Below are 17417 nucleotides of genomic sequence, written 5' to 3'. Positions count from 1 at the left end.
ACAAAACACAGATGTTAAAGAGAAAGCCACATGAAGAATCAAAAGTTTATCACTTGCATTTCCACAAGCTGAGGTAATTCTAAATAATATAGAAGGTGCACTGTATCATACACACAAATACAAAACACTGTATTTACAGTATGTATGTGTGTATATATATATATATATATATATATATATACATACACTCACCTAAAGGATTATTAGGAACACCATACTAATACTGTGTTTGACCCCCTTTCGCCTTCAGAACTGCCTTAATTCTACGTGGCATTGATTCAACAAGGTGCTGAAAGCATTCTTTAGAAATGTTGGCCCATATTGATAGGATAGCATCTTGCAGTTGATGGAGATTTGTGGGATGCACATCCAGGGCACGAAGCTCTCGTTCCACCACATCCCAAAGATGCTCTATTGGGTTGAGATCTGGTGACTGTGGGGGCCATTTTAGTACAGTGAACTCATTGCATGTTCAAGAAACCAATTTGAAATGATTCGAGCTTTGTGACATGGTGCATTATCCTGCTGGAAGTAGCCATCAGAGGATGGTACATGGTGGTCATAAAGGGATGGACATGGTCAGAAACAATGCTCAGGTAGGCCGTGGCATTTAAACGATGCCCAATTGGCACTAAGGGGCCTAAAGTGTGCCAAGAAAACATCCCCCACACCATTACACCACCACCACCAGCCTGCACAGTGGTAACAAGGCATGATGGATCCATGTTCTCATTCTGTTTACGCCAAATTCTGACTCTACCATCTGAATGTCTCAACAGAAATCGAGACTCATCAGACCAGGCAACATTTTTCCAGTCTTCAACTGTCCAATTTTGGTGAGCTCGTGCAAATTGTAGCCTCTTTTTCCTATTTGTAGTGGAGATGAGTGGTACCCGGTGGGGTCTTCTGCTGTTGTAGCCCATCCGCCTCAAGGTTGTGCGTGTTGTGGCTTCACAAATGCTTTGCTGCATACCTCGGTTGTAACGAGTGGTTATTTCAGTCAAAGTTGCTCTTCTATCAGCTTGAATCAGTCGGCCCATTCTCCCCTGACCTCTAGCATCAACAAGGCATTTTCGCCCACAGGACTGCCGCATACTGGATGTTTTTCCCTTTTCACACCATTCTTTGTAAACCCTAGAAATGGTTGTGTGTGAAAATCCCAGTAACTGAGCAGATTATGAAATACTCAGACCGGCCCGTCTGGCACCAACAACCATGCCACGCTCAAAATTGCTTAAATCAGCTTTCTTTCCCATTCTGACATTCAGTTTGGAGTTCAGGAGATTGTCTTGACCAGGACCACACCAATTCGTATGAATTCGTACGAATGACCTACCCCTGACCCCGCCCCTAAACCTACCCATCACTGGGGTTTAGACAAATTAGCCAACTCGTATTCACTTGTACGAACTGGTCATGAGATAGTTTATGCTGTGTTAACACAACATACATACAACACTAATGCACATAACTGGAAAAATATATATTTATATGATAAACCATCAAATATGAAGTGTCACACATGGAATTCTGATAATGTAATTTTATGGTTTTTCACTGTAAATTATAAGATAACTCAAAAACTGTACGTTTAACATTATTTTGTTGTAAAATTACATGATTTGTTCCTAGTTTCTCACCATATATAGTAAGGGAATTTATTTAATTGATTATCAGGTTTACCAAAGCATTTTTAGTTGTTCACCATTAAAATTACAATCAGTATAGATCAGTATAGATCATTATAGGCTGGTAAATGTTCTCAATTCACCTGCTATTAGCAGGTGTGGTATTAGTTTTAACAAGTCAGTGCAATGTTTGTCTAAATGTGTTTGTATTGTGGCTTCTTTCTCTCCATTCTCATTAAAAGATTTTGGTTTCACCACTTAACTGCACGGCAAACAAAAATAAACATAACTAATTATATGTTGTCACCCCAACAGCTTAAAACTAAAGGTCTCCACTTCAGTACTGGAGCATTGATAAATATTCCGGTGTACTCATCTTGCACTCTTTATGAAAGAACTGAGTGTCCACAGGTTGACTTGCCCACTGAGCAGAGAAGATGTAAGGCTAATGAGCAGAAAACAATTATCCCATCGTAACGTGCCATTAAGCACCGATCCCGACCTGGGGTAATGACGCATACTGGATCAGTCATGTTGACGGACACCATCCTGACATTTTCAGGTAAGGCAAAGTTTGTGCAATGATGCCAAACATAATCAAAATGACAAAGACTATCTCACAATGGCTCAAAAAATTATACTCACAAAAAGGGCTACTGAAACTCGTGATTAGTTATTTGTGTGCGGGGACAGAACATTCACAACAGGTTTCAGAAGCGGCTTAATTTAGCTAATGGTCTTTATGGTGCATTTTTCATTAAGCATATTTGGCATGTTGGTTTTATGAATAATATATTTCACACTACATTGATTAAGTGGGGTTTTTAATAGAAGTGAAATTAACTAGAGGAGTTTGCAAGTAAATTGCACTTGTTTTGCTTTGAAAGCTTTAGGTGATGGAGAAGTCGCTTTTAATCATCTGTTCATTTTCTGATTGCTCTGATAATGCATAGTTAACTTTGCATTTGGTAAGGAGATCAGACGATTAATAATACACGAGCTTGGTCTTCCGCCAAGATTGCATTTCTGAATCATAATATTAGTGTCGTATCTGATACTGGGTATGTTTTCTACATAAGCATTACAATACATATGATTGCCTGTATACAAGAAAGGTAATCACAGATATGATATACAAACCTGATTTCAAGGCAAAACCTTGATTATGTTTCAAGGAGGCATTTTCATATGAATTTGTACTATTATTAGGAAAAAAGTAAGCATGAATTTCCACCCCTATACTTGTCTCCGGTGCGTAAGCAGATCATCCGAAAAATGAAAAAATGAGACAAATTCATAATTAGCCACCAATTCACCAAAACGTTGTGTTGTATTATACTGAATATAAAATCTGATTTGCAACGTGTGCTAAACTATGGTAGCTGATATGGGACAAGGGAAAAAAATGACCCTCAGTTATTCATGTTGTGTTTTTTAAAAAGAGTGAGGGGGGGGACTTAAAAAAAGAATAGTTCACCCAGAAAATGAAAACTTTGGTCATCATTTCCTTACCTTCATGTTTTTTCAAACCTATATGACTTTCTTTCTTCCTTTGAAAACAAAATAAGTTTTTGAATGGTACTGCTCTTTTCCATACAATGAAAGTATGTGAATTGTGACTAGAGGCTGTCAAGCTCCAGAAACTACAAAAGGCACCCAAAAATTCACACGGCCAATTTTTCTGAAGTCATACGATAGCTTTGTGTGAGAGAAAAAACACAATTTAAGACCTTACTCACTGAAAAGTCTCTCATCTGCTTCTTGTGAAATCTTGTTCATGTTTGCATATAAATTAATAAAACATGCTCTCTAAAAATTTCTGGGTTGTTTCAACCCATTTTTGGGTGAAATATGGACAAACCCAACCGTTGGTTAAAATATTAAAAAAATTTAAACCCAATATTTGACCCAAACATGGGTTGAAACAACCCAGAATTTTAAAAGGTGTGGTATGTACACGTATATGGAATGTCAGGCCTGACATATTAATTAATAAATAAATACATACATAAATAAATAAATATACGAAGAAATGTAAAAAAAACAAAAATACATAAATACATTTATGAAGAAATGTAAAAAATAATAATAATAAAAAAAAATGTATATATATATATATTTTTTTTTTTATATATATATAAATTGTTATGTATAAATAGTAATCTTATTTATCTATAATTGTATTTTTTTCCACATTTATTTTATTTTATTTTATTTATTTATACATTTATTTATTTCCACTTTTATTTATTTTCACATTTATGTAAATAAATGTGGAAATAAATAAACGTGGAAATAAATAAATGTGGAAATAAATAAATGTAGAAATAAATAAATGTAGACGTAAATACATATATACATAAATGTGAAAATAAATAAAAGTGGAAATAAATACAATTATAGATAAATAAGAAAATAAAAGTATAAATACTCATTTGTTTTTTATTTTATTTTTACATTTCTTCATATATTCATTTATGTATTTATTTATTTATTAATATATCAGGTCTGGCATTCCATACACGTAACATCTCTTTTTTTGGTCTACAAAAGAAAGAAAGTCACAGAGAGTAAATAATGCCACACGTTTTATATTTGGGTCAACATTCAAGGCGGTTTAAGGGAGTTTTTCAGTACCACCATCTACTGTAGTTTTGGTCCTCACATGCTTCTCAGCATAAGGCTCACCTTCTGTCTACAGAATCCTCAGCATAGAAGAGGGCGGACAGTGCAGTGTGTCCTCCACTCCAAAGACGAAGAGCGTCTCTCAGAAGCCCCGTATGCAAAAGAGCGGAATGTGTAATGCTCTAACGAGCACAATGACAAACAGAGGGTGTGAACGATTAATCCACTTAGTTTTGCTGCGTGTGTTTCTACGATTACAAAGATGGGTCAAATTTAATTAGCCAAGTGATTTTTCACTGGAATGAGACGCATCGAACGTGTGCAAACACTTATGAGTTGTAAGTTGTCAAGCTAACACTTGAGAGTAGGGCTGCAACTACAGTAGCAATTGTTTTAATAATCAATTATTCTCTTTTTATTCCAAAATGCTTTATGATGATTCACTTTTTATCAGCAAGTCTCATGCTCGCCAAGGCCGCATTTAATCAATCAATTGTGAAATATCTTTTTTTTACAATTTAAAACAATTGTTTTCTATTTTAATATATTTAAAATGCAATTTAAGTGATGACAAACCAAAATTTTCAGCATCATTACTCCAGTCTTCAGTGTCACATGATCCTTCAGAAATCATTCTATGCAGATTTGCTGCTCTAGAAACATTTATTATTTTTAGTCATGTTGAAAAACAGTTGTGCTGCTCAATATTGTGGGAATCAGGATTCCATCAGGATTCTTTGATGAATAGAAAGTTCAAAAAGATTTAACAACATTTACCTGAAATAGAATCTTAGAGTCTATATAGAATCTTAATAGATCTTTTACCTTTACCTCAATCATTTACCTCAAATAGGTAAATCATTTGAATGCATCCTTGCTAAATAAGTATAACTTATTAAGTATTATTCTTACTGAGCCCAAACTTTTGAACAGTAGATTGCATGCTGTTTACTCAAGAGATCTTAAGATATTGTTCCATTTCTACAGGTTAATAAGAAACATTTTTATAGATTCAGTCATGCAATAAAATACACACAAAACAAAACAAGTAGCCATGTGCCTCATCTGTCTCTTATATTGCCAGTCTCGGAAGTACACTCTGAGTCAGTGCATTTTTAGTGCACTGGAAGTCTGTATCTTGGCTTGTCTGTGACATTGTAGAGCGTGCAAATGTTTGTGCGTGTGTGTGTTTGTGTGTGTGAGGAAGTTTTGGGCAGGAGGGGGTGGGGGGCAGTCTGCCAGGGCCTTTGGGCGACATATCGCCATCTGGGAGGTATGACCCTGAAACTGCAAGGTTTCCGTGGAAACTGGATGTAATAAAATCATGGCTGGGGTGCAGCAAAGGGCAGAAAGAGTAAGAAAACGGGCAGAGTCAGAGAGCGAGCAATAGAGAGAGAGCGGGAGAAGGGGTTGCTGTCAAGTGCTCTGTTTGGAGCAGCAGGATTAAGCCTGGCATGAAAGGAAGCACATTCAAGGTCAAATAAGAAACAGCAAAAAAAAAAAAAAAAACGTGGGCTACAACGATTATGGTATTTAATATGTCGATATTCATGTGCTTCCATTTTTGAATGAATCACTCAAAAAGACACAAATCAGTCTGAAACTCTTGTTATCAGTTAGAATCAATCAATGATTAAATCAGAGACGTGTTATTGTGTTATCTGTTGACTACTGAACACATCACTAAATAATAATATTAAACCTTAAAGGAATATTTCACCCAGAATGAAAATTCTGGATTACACTTTAAGGTGTCATTGTTACAGTGTATATATATATATATATATATATATATATATATATGTGTGTGTGTGTATGTGTATAAGTACTGAGTAATATTAATTAACAACACATGCTTACTATAGGATTAGGGTTTGGTTGAGGGTTATAGTTGCATGTAATTATGCATAATTACTATGGTAAGAACATGTAACACATGTAACAAGGACACTGTTAATAAAGTGTTACCAAATTCTGCCATCATTTTCTCATCTAACCCAGATTTCTGTTGAACATAAAAAAGGACTTTAAAAATGTTCCATGCATTGTGAACTGGATTCATTGGAAAGATCTAACAAAAACAAAACAAAAACAAAACATCACTCATGATCCCTCATGAACATGCCAAATACAGTAGAACAGAAGCCAAGATTTACAGTGAATAATGATCACTTTGTATCAAATGGCTTCAGAAAACTTGGAATATATGATATGACTAGTCTCACATAGCCAGACCTTCAGACTGCCGGCAGAAGGTCTGGACTCCATAGCAGCTTTCATTGGCCAAGGACCGCCCAGAGGTAGTTTGACTGACATGTAAAGCAACCAATCACATTTGATTTTTTCCCGCCTCATGTTTAGGGGCGTGAAAATGTAACGTCGTTGCCCCTACAATAACAGTGTGTAAAATTCCTTGACGTATTCTAAAGAGTCTATGCTGTGAACTTTAAATACTTCACATACTTTTGAAAATCCAGCGTTTAGTTGATCTTGATAAGCGCCTGTTGTCACGGTTGTAAACACAACAGCTTGCTTCTTCCATAAGGGGGTTTGGCGTCACCGTCACGGCATCTTTATTTCCAGACGGACCGTTAAATAACATGACACGCACGTCTCCTGAAAATCTTGTAGAATTCAGCCAATCAGATGACTATTTCAAAACTCCTGAAGAGTCTCCAATTTTGTGTGCCGTACGTATCAGACGTTTAGCCAATGGTCTGTGGGCTTGATGTCTAAGGCTGAGACTAGGGTATGGCTAATAGAAACTACCTTTTTATTTATTTTTTACCCCCATTCTTTGTAATTGCATGGAAAAGAGTGACCAGCACAACTTTGTTGCATTGTTCCATAGAAGAAAGTAATTTATACCAGTTTGAAACAACATTTCTGGGTGAACTATCCTTTAAAACATTGTAATTTCAGGTGGATGTTCCTACACCAACATTTAGTCAAAGATGTACACAATAACAGAATTTTGTCCTACTAAAAGGTCATTCATTTTGTAATTAAAATATCTCACTCTCACCAAATAATAGTATATAGTTTGGTTCAATTGTTCTTAAATTACTAAAAGAATCATTAACAGAATCATTAAGGAACTGCAATTGAATGGGAATGCCCATACCTAATGGAGAGTTCTAAGAAAGACTGAAAATGTGATGCAAAGAAAAAGCGAGAGAAGCAGGTGCAACTTTGTTGAATATACATGCAGACGCTAATGAAGTGGACAAAAAAAAAAAAAAAAAAACACATATCTTGCACACCACACTTTTCACATTGGCTAATGACTCAGGTGTGCTTGAGACTGGCTGCCACACAAGACAAGACTGCAGCAGTACACAAGGGAAATGTTGCACTGTTATGCCTTTGTGATGTAATTTTAGCTCATAATTCTTTATTGTATAATGTGCAGTCACTCCACAAGAACAGCAGAGGGTGTAGCAGTAGAAAGACATTGCTGCTTATCTCATTTAGTTTTAGGCAGCCAATCTGCCCAAAGGCTTTATAGCCAACAATAGATGTCATGTTGCGCCTTAGGGATGGTGATTCTTCAAGGGTGGGGGGAAAACAACCACACACACCCAAAACAGTATTAGGTTTGCAATGCTTTCATTAACAAAAAAATGGCCGATATAATTGATGAGCCGCCACTGGACACAGATTGTGTAATGCATTTCAAACAACAGCAATTCCAGACCAACTACTTTGTCATCGGAAAATAATTTAGTAATTGTGGCATCCTGACTACAACAGTCAGATGAGTAAACAATACATGCTGGGCGGAAGGTGATGAAACAGTGAGAGTGAGCGCTCAAGATGTTACTCTGTTTCAAAGTGCTCTATAGAGAGTCAGCAAAAGGGAAGCTATTAAAACCACTGTAGGCCTGTGAGAGAATATCATGACATCATAATGGAGCACAAATCTGCTTTTCTCTGCTGCAATAAAAGGTCCTGGGAGTATGAGTATATATATCGATATCGATATATGAAAAAGGTCAAATTTCCTTTAGCTTGCATGCATAGGTTTGTGTGTGTGCGTCTCCAAAATGTCTTTTTTTGGAAAACCATACTAAGTGATGTTTTTTGAAAATGTAAAAATGCAGAAAGTTTCCTGTGATGAGTATGTTTAGGGGTTGGGTTAGTGTAAGGGGATAGAATATACAGTTTGTACAGTATAAAAATCCTTATGTCTATGGAAAGTCCGCATAAAACATGAAAACACAACGTGTGTGTGGGCCCTATCAAACACTCGGCACGATGTGGCGCCAGTGTTTCTTGCTAGTTTCAGCCCGATGCAGTTATCTTTTTCACATCCTGCGCCACGTTGTTTAAATAGCAAACGCATTTGCGCCCATCTGTTCGACCATGGGCTGCTGGTCTGAAAACGAGGTGTGCTCAGGTGCATTGGTATTTTGAGGCAACTGAAATAGACTGCGCCATTGACCAACAAAAACCTGGTCTAAAGTCAGTATTATTGTAGTATTGTTTTGTTATTTAAAGGGCACATTAGTAATATGTGCCTATAGGTGGGTCCACAACGCGCATACACTCTGCTTATTACGCACACAGGGACGTGCAGCAGCATACAAACTAGACAAATATAAAAAATAAAAGGATAACAATGTAAAAGATTAATATTGTGTACATAAAGATGTGGTTAAATGTCCCATAAATGGTCTGCTTGTGCGCTTTAATATCGCGCAAGAGTAGATCCGTTTCCTCGCTAGAGAAGCGTTCTGTCTTTCCGCTTGCAAATTCCACCATGTAAATAGCAACCCGCCATGGTGTAAGCGCAACTGTGTGTGTGTGAGTGTGTGTGTGTGTGTGTACTTACAAACTCTGCCGTAGCTCTGCTGTATCTCTGGATGTTCCCAACGATTGAAGATTCTTCTCTAGTGTTACCACTGAAAAGAACAGACAGAAACTTCCATGTGTATTTCATTTTGTTACTTTCACCTCATGCCATCCTTTATGGTTTAAAATCAAGGTCAGAATATTTGGAGGCTTTTTAAACTCACCGTTTGCATTGATCTGAAAGATGTTAGAGGAGGTTTCCTGGAACACGTCTTGCAGCTCTGAGGGGCTGACTTGTGTAGCTGTAGGAGAAAGAAGATTAGGGTTAGTAAACACAGCGTTTAATGTTGATGTGTGTGATTGTTTATGCTAAAATAGAATTCCAGACAATTTTTGTTTCTGATGAATCATAATAAAACAAATAGTTCAGACTCTGAAATCTGCTTGGATGATAATTAAATTATTATTACCGATAATGTGTACTGATAAAGTGTTTAAGTAGGATTAAGAAACACCCAAAAACCTAAGAAAAGTAATGTTTTTACTTTTTTTTATTTCTTTTTTTTATTATTAAACCCTTACCTGCGGTAAAAAAAAATTCACTATTACAAAATGCCTCGTACATGATGATGTTTTTTCTTTACTTAGTTGGCACCCCCTACTCATGAGGGCCTCCATATTTCTGCTAAGAGAAGCCAAACAAAGCAGAATCAAAAACACACCATGTTTTTGGACAGCAGCTTTGCTTAAACAGACTGAGTCGTGAGCCACCCAAATGGGAGTGTGGGCACAGCCATTTTCTTCATCAAATGCACGTATCATGCACACCCTGGTAGGAAAAGGTAATCATCAAGAGCTCTTAATCAAAATCAACTGCACAACCTCTGTATCAAAGTACAACCCACAGGCCCCGCACACATACACATAAATGTGTCATCTCTCTGCTTTTGTCTTCCTCTGCCCTCCAAATGACTGTAATTGACGTGCTGTTTTTCACAACTCTTCATCTGTGCCCTAATGCACTTGCACTTGAGAGGGGAAAATCACAGTCAATCTTTTCCAGATGCATATTCTCTGAGAGGGTTTGGATTTGGTACAGGAAGCAGGTAAAAAGGTATATATGTATGTATTTTGACATGTGCAATGTCAAAAAGTCCCCATTTTGTGATTATTAACACAATTCATCATATTTCAGCTATATTTTGGCACATATCTATGTATATATATATATAAAAATATATGAAAAATAAAAGTGTCTATTCAGTCCTTTAAGATTGTTTCACCAAAGTAAACCAAAGCACCAGTATAGGACTGACTGTGAGCTGAACTGTATAGGCAGTATCAATAGATATGTGCTGAAATATAGCTGAAACGTGATGAATTGTGTTAATAATCACAAAATGGGGACTTCTTGACATTGCACATGTGACTAATAGTTTAGCATGAGCAGATTAAAAATGAAAATATGTTACTGTAGGTGTGAATTTTACATGACAGCGAAAAGCATATGACATTATCTATCTGACTGCTTCCAGCCAGATGTGCTTGTGTTTATGTGTGTGTGTGTGTGTGTGTGCGCGCACTACAAAGGTGATAAGCTGTTCTCAGTGGATCATTTTTCAGGGAAACAACCTTTTGTGCCCTTACTGTTATCTCCACTGGCCTCCAGCTATGTGCACACTTCTCATACTCTCTCCTCCATCATCGTGATAGATGGATGTTCCATATTCATTCCACTCTGCATTGAGCACTATACCTCCATATGGGCTAAGAGGGGGAAACACAAGGGCGCTACTTCCTGTGAGTATGTGTGAAGACCCAACATGATCCCTCTCAACACTTCATGAGACCTAAATTCCCATCACACACACGATTATTGTGTTGGGAATCTCTGACATTTTTCCTGTCGCCCATGGTGCTATTTGTCTATTTGTTATTTGTTTTGTGTCTGTGCCACAGTCGAAGAACATTCTAGTGGTCCCATCAAATGCAGGAACATCTCAGAATTGAAATATAAGAACAAATATTTTCATGTATACAGAATGGTAATCACTTTCGTTCTTTTAACAAAGCAATCAATTAATTTCTACGTGGCGGTAAATGAAGATATTAAATGTATAAATATCTAAACAAACTTTTATTTTAGAATCGATTAGTCAATAATCAATTAATTAATCAATATATAATATAATATATTAACCATAAGGTGTATTTTGGATTTTAATAAAAATAAAATGTATACTTTTATAAATAAAATGTATAGTACTATAAATTATTATGAACTATAAGCTTGAGAAACTCTAAACTTACATAGTTAAAATGTACAGCATTCAAAATGTAACCATTGACTGGGTCATTGTAATATGATTGTTTTGTATAATAATTATTTTGTATAATAAATAGTGCAGACTCAACAAAAAAATAGACACACAGAGTGTCGTGAAAACGGAAAAGCGGCTCTAAAGCGACATTTGATTTGAAACAGAATTAAATCCTAAAACCTGAGGCAAGTTGAGATTGAAACTTTTGCTGCTGATAAATCCTTGTGGAAATGGAAATCTACTTATCTATAATATCTAGATGTTTCAATACTTTTACTAAATCATATACTTGTTAGATTCTTCATGAATCAGCTTTGAAGACGAATACATGCGCACACGCACACGCACACACACACATAACAGCACTGCCTATTCTACAAGGCAAGCTCAACATATAATGTCCATTTTCCAATCTTTTTACATTAAAATATAATAGAAAAGTGGGGAAGTTGAGTCAAAATCAAAGGGGAACATGCACAGTATGTCAAGTTAGATGGAATGCAGAAGAGCTCAGTACATTTTTACGGTCTGAGTGTAGGAGCCACTGGAAATAAACAGACACAAAATGCATTAAAGTGCTGAAAAACAAAGCCACAAAGCACTTTTCTCAAGTCCGGGGTGAGAAAATTGATCTGAAATATCTGGGACAAAGGACAAATTAACTTCTGCCCTTTCTGAATTGTTCGTCGAGGCTGTAAATGCAGATTCTGCAGGGTGTTCAATTATACTCTCAAATCAGGAAATGACTTAATCAAAAGCTTTCTCCTTGTTATGCATGAGGTCAGTATGTGGCTCTCTCACACACACACACATCGGAAAAACGCAAACTCAAACATAGAAAGTAATCCCCATGTATTGTAGAGGGTGAAAAAAAGCTGAGATGAGCCGAGGGAGAGAGGGGTTTACAGGCCAGAGATGGCTGTCAGACGATATGTGTGATACAGTGTGAGATGGGTCCTTATCCCCGCAGTGCATGATCCAGGCCTGTCGCACAATGACTCAACTAACGAAAGCAATGCATGTATGAGCGGTTGAAGCACTGACAGTGAAAAAATGATGAACCATAATTTATCTGTTTTTATCGATCTATGAATTGAGGTGTTGACACCATGGTCTATGCAACATGACACCATGGTGCCATTATTAATGGCCAATTGCAGCATTGAGTGGTTTAATTTCTCTATAAGGACTCTTAGAGCATTACCTGCATTTTTTGTTATTAAAATACATAATATTGTAAGATATTACAATTTAAAATAACTATTTTCTATTTTATCTCATTTTAGAATGTAATTTATTCCTGTGATGCAAAGCTGAATTTTCAACATCATTACTCCAGTCTTCAGTCACATGATCCTTGATTTGGTGCTTAAGATTTTTTTATTATTATTATTAAAGTTAAAAATAGCTGGGCTGTTTTTGTTGATGTTGTTTTTTGTTTTTGGATTCCTTGATATTTGTTTTCAGGATACTCTGATGAATAGAAAGTTCGAAAGAACAGCATTTATTTATTTGAAATAGAGATATTCTGTAACAATAGAAGTCTTGAGCAATTTCATGTGTCTGAATACAAATTTAATTTCTTTCCAAAAAAAATAATTAAAAAAAAATAATTACTGACCCCAAACATTTGAATGGTAGTGTATCTTGAGTTGTGTTTATTTTTCTAGCCTAGGCCTTTTTAAACGAGAACACTTTGCCAATGGGGCAAGAAAAAAAAATCTACATATTGTATATTTTCTGAAAATAAGTCTTAATATCTTGCTACTCAAAAAAAAAAAAAAAAAAAAAAAAATCTATGTTGTTTTAAGGATGGAGAACAAGACAAAAATAATGATTAAGAAAAGAAAGTTCTGTGCAAAAAGGCTCCAAGCACATCACAGAATGTTTTAGTACTGCTAAATACAGTATGCTCAGTTTAGATGATTGCTTTTTAAAAAATACTTAGAGCCTGAAGTGCATTGCTTATTGCAGGCATGTTTATTCACTGTCGTCAACACCAGAAGTCACTGTGTATTTTAGGTTGCGTGCACAGCATGTGCAGCTCCAGTTAATGCATTGGGAGGATCTGGCAGTGCTTTGCACCCTCCTTTGAGTTTTCTTCTGCAAATACACTAACACGCGTGCACTCTACACATATAGAATCTTTAGCTCTGGGGATTTTGGGGCAAGCAACTCCTCTAATCTGTGAAGAGAACTGTGTGGTTCTCTCAGAAAAGTGAGACCAAAATTTAAAGCTTGGTTCTTCATGAGATAACTCTGAGTACTAAGAAGTTTCAATCAGAACAGCACACAAAGGAGGTTATTGAGTTCAGGAGCAGTATCCTCACATAGAACATGCATGGATACTTCATTTGTTTAAATCAACCCCCTCTAAGAGAAAGGGATGCAGATAAGAAAATATCAAAATTAGTTTAGGTCGATGCCTTAATGTCACTATTATGCACCATATATTGACTGCTAATCAAGTATCTGTGTACTATGTACAATGAAACTACAGTACCATTAAAATAAATGGGAATGCTCTTTCCAGGTATTTTAGACGTTTTTGGTCCAGATAAAACCCACATTGTACCCAATAATGTATTCAGCTTGGACAGCTACGTTAATGGGTATTTAACACACAATGTTTGACATTTCCAGTCTTTCCCAGCACTTAACTTGTCACTAAACGTTATGAAATTTGCTCATTACACTGATGTAATCTCACAATCCATACTGAAATGTACTAAAAGACCCCCACCTCCCCAAGCCCACCAATTAGAATCCAATCAAGACACTGACGCACGACATGGCCTTTCTAGGTAATCATGGAATGCTTGATTACTTCTGTGAGCGAAAGAACCTTTATTTCGTAATCAATTTGTCTTTCACATTTGGTCTCGGTAACATGCAATATGGTTATAGACAATAATACTGGTTTACGCAAAATTGCACATTGCACAAAATCAGACAAAAGTGCAGTAATTCGACTTATGTGTCAGAATTACAACGGCAAAGATCGCTGAAAGAGGCAGAGATGGCTTACAAACACACACACACCCCACATGGATCAGCACAGACAATCAGGCCTATGTTTTGTAGCTGCATGTGTGTGTGGTTACATGCTGTTTGTTCCACTTTCTCTCTCTGAATGAGGCATGACACCTGAGCTCATTTATTCCTTCTGTTTGGATCAATGAAGCGCGGACGTGGAGCACGCCCCAGGTTTGGCCGCTCATGACGGCTGTGTGGTCCCTGCTGGTGTTTCAGTGTCCATTCATTAGTCTCTCCACACAGACAGACCCACCCCCGCAAACCTCCCTAATGAACACAGCAGAAGCTGAAGCTTCATCCAGACAAGGGCTAACCACATGTGCTGGGCTCTGCTCAGACGGTCGCCTCATGACAAGAGCTTTTCTTTTTCTGTGCTGAGAGAGGGGAGTGAGACAACAGTGTAGTTAACCAATACTGTGAAACCATATTGTGAGGAACATGACGGCCCCAGATATGACCAGACTGTGCTGTGACGTACTTGCAGGCAGGAATTTTGATTGAAGGAAGGAAAATGAAAAGAAAGAAAGAAAGAAAGAAAGAAAGAAAGAAAGAAAGAAAGAAAGAAAGAAAGAAAGAAAGAAAGAAAGAAAGAAAGAAAGAAAGAAAAAGAAAAAAGGAAGGAGGAAAAGAAAGTGCGGGAGGGAGGAATTAACTGAAGAAAGAAGCAAGAAAGCAAAAAGGAAGGAACTGAGAAAGGAACAAAAGAAAAGGAAGGTTAAAATCAGGAAGGAAGAAAGAATTGGTGGTAGAAACGAAAATGCAAGCAAAAAAAGAAGGAAAGAAATAGAGGGAAGGCAGAAAGACAGTGTGATGTAGAACGATGTAAAAAACAAAGGAAAGGAAAAAATTACGCAAGAAAGGAAGGAAAGTATGGAAGGGAGTGATGTCAATAGAAGGAAGGAAGGAAGGAAGGAAGGAAGGAAGGAAGGAAGGAAGGAAGGAAGGAAGGAAGGAAGGAAGGAAGGAAGGAAGGAAGGAAGGAAGGAAGGAAGAAAGAAAGAAAGGAAGGAAGGAAGGAAGGAAGGAAGGAAGGAAGGAAGGAAGGAAGGAAGGAAGGAAGGAAGGAAGGAAGGAAGGAAGGAAGGAAGGAAGGGACAAAGAACAGGAAGGAAGATATGATGTGGAAAGGTAGGAAGTGATGACAGAAAGAAAGAATGTAAGTACGAATGAAGCATACAAGCAAGAAATAAAATAAACAAAGATGCCAGCAAGGAAAGAAAGAAGAAAAGAGGAAATTAATGAAAAACAGAAGAAAGATCTTGCAAACAAGCACCAGATGAAAAGAGAAAAAGAGGAGAGAGTGTTGGCAATGATTAGCTAAAACAGAGTAAAGAAGGACAGGAGAAGGAAGGAGAACAACAGCGGTAAACAGAGTGACAGAGAGAGAGAGAACGAGAGAACGGCGGAGAAATGCATATGCTGCTGGAGGGGAGTTAAAAGGTTTGGCAGGGGAGAGGTGGGGAAAGATTAGCTCGACTGACAACTCCATTAGAGACTTAACCCTGGCTTTGATCATCGCCTGAGCCACTCTTCAGCCAGCCTGATGCTGGAGCGCACAAACACAGAGAGCTGACAGACTCCTGAACGCAGGTCTGCCAGTGATCAAAGCCTTGTCTCTTCTAACCTCGCTCTCTCTCTCTCTCTCTCGCTGTTGTCCTGTGGGACTGGCAGCAGCCGAATGCTCAGACACCACACAGAGAGAGAGAGAGAGATCTCAGAATGTGTGATTTACTCCGATCATGCTGCGTGAAAGAGGAAGCTATTTGCTTTTGCATGTTTTGATTGTGAGAGGTTCTGTGCGAGGAAAAAAAGTTGTCTTCCATTTTAAGGTGTTCTCTTACATTTGCTGCAACCCCTTCCATCCAGCATGGCTCTGATAAAAACATAAACTCTACTAACGAAAACAGCCAACAAAAGGCACATGCTGTTAGACTGACATTTCAGATGATCACTTTCTTACCAACACATTCTTTTATTCATGCAAATGAATTCATGTGAACTGAATATGTCTTTTAAATTCACACATATGACACGGGCCGTCATGCATGGCACTATGTGCATTACACAACAACCGCAGGAAGGCAACGTGTGCAACTGTTTTTCTTGTTTTTTTAAGTAGCATTGGTTAGGTTAGGGTTTCGTAGATTACATTACTTAAATCCATCCATCCACCCACCCATCCACCTAACTATCAACCAATCCATCCATCCATCCATCCATCCATCCATCAATCTATCATAATTAAGTTAGCTTAGCTTGCTAGTTAAGGAAAGTACACTTTCATATTTACGCGTTTAGTTATTGTGGAAATTAATCTTTAATATTTGGAATGACGAGAGTGAGTAAATGACTTAGCTTGCTAGCTAGTCACAGTGTTTAAGGAAAGTGTGATTAAAAGCAAACAACACTTTTTACATTATATTTAGTTTTCCTTCCTTGCTTGTTATGTATAGTTTTATGCCTATGGCTGAATTGTGTCAAAAGAGGTCAAGGTCAACCCAGACTACAGAGTGACCTAAAAATAAAGTCACGTTTTGCTGCTCGGATATTAATCACGTTCTAGACACCATTTGTAAGTAAGTCAAGGTCTTGTTTATATATTAAAATCAGGCATTTTCGATCACATTAAGGCTTGAGGTTTTACTCTGCCCACAAAAGAAGTGTTATTCATATTTAATTTGGGATGCAATATCTTCACCTGTAGCTATTTTTTGTTGAAAGATCTAACAAGCTCTTCTGTTACCATGACATTGTACTATAACTATCGAAGACGATGTTTAATTGTCAACATACATACATATTACTCGTTACTAAACACATCAGAACTCCGACGAGGCAGAACTTCACTAAATTAGCCATATGGCTTATTAATCCCATGATGATTTATGCAGAAGGAATAAACGCATAATGCCGTGCTTCAGTAAATGAGGAGGGACCAAAATCTTTGTCTCTGTCGTATGATTTATAATATTTTTTTCAACAATGCCTGATGATAAATAGTGAGAACCCCTGC

General features: G+C 37.1%; 1 protein-coding gene across 1 annotated transcript in view; it reads right to left on the bottom strand.

Moving 5' to 3' along the window:
• The window catches only part of tsnare1 (T-SNARE Domain Containing 1), a 156024-nt gene that overhangs the window by 107539 nt on the left and 31068 nt on the right, over positions 1 to 17417 (bottom strand). Inside the window, exons 3-4 of the mRNA XM_084384969.1 lie at positions 9272 to 9349; positions 9088 to 9157 (exon numbers count right to left, since the gene is read on the bottom strand). Of these exons, the coding sequence (XP_084241095.1) occupies positions 9088 to 9157; positions 9272 to 9349 (148 nt within the window). The remainder of the gene's footprint in view (positions 1 to 9087; positions 9158 to 9271; positions 9350 to 17417) is intronic.

This window comes from Rutilus rutilus (assembly GCF_951802725.1).
Source record: "Rutilus rutilus genome assembly, chromosome: 17".
Lineage (NCBI taxonomy): Eukaryota > Metazoa > Chordata > Actinopteri > Cypriniformes > Leuciscidae > Rutilus > Rutilus rutilus.
This window is presented reverse-complemented; position numbering and strand designations above follow the sequence as displayed.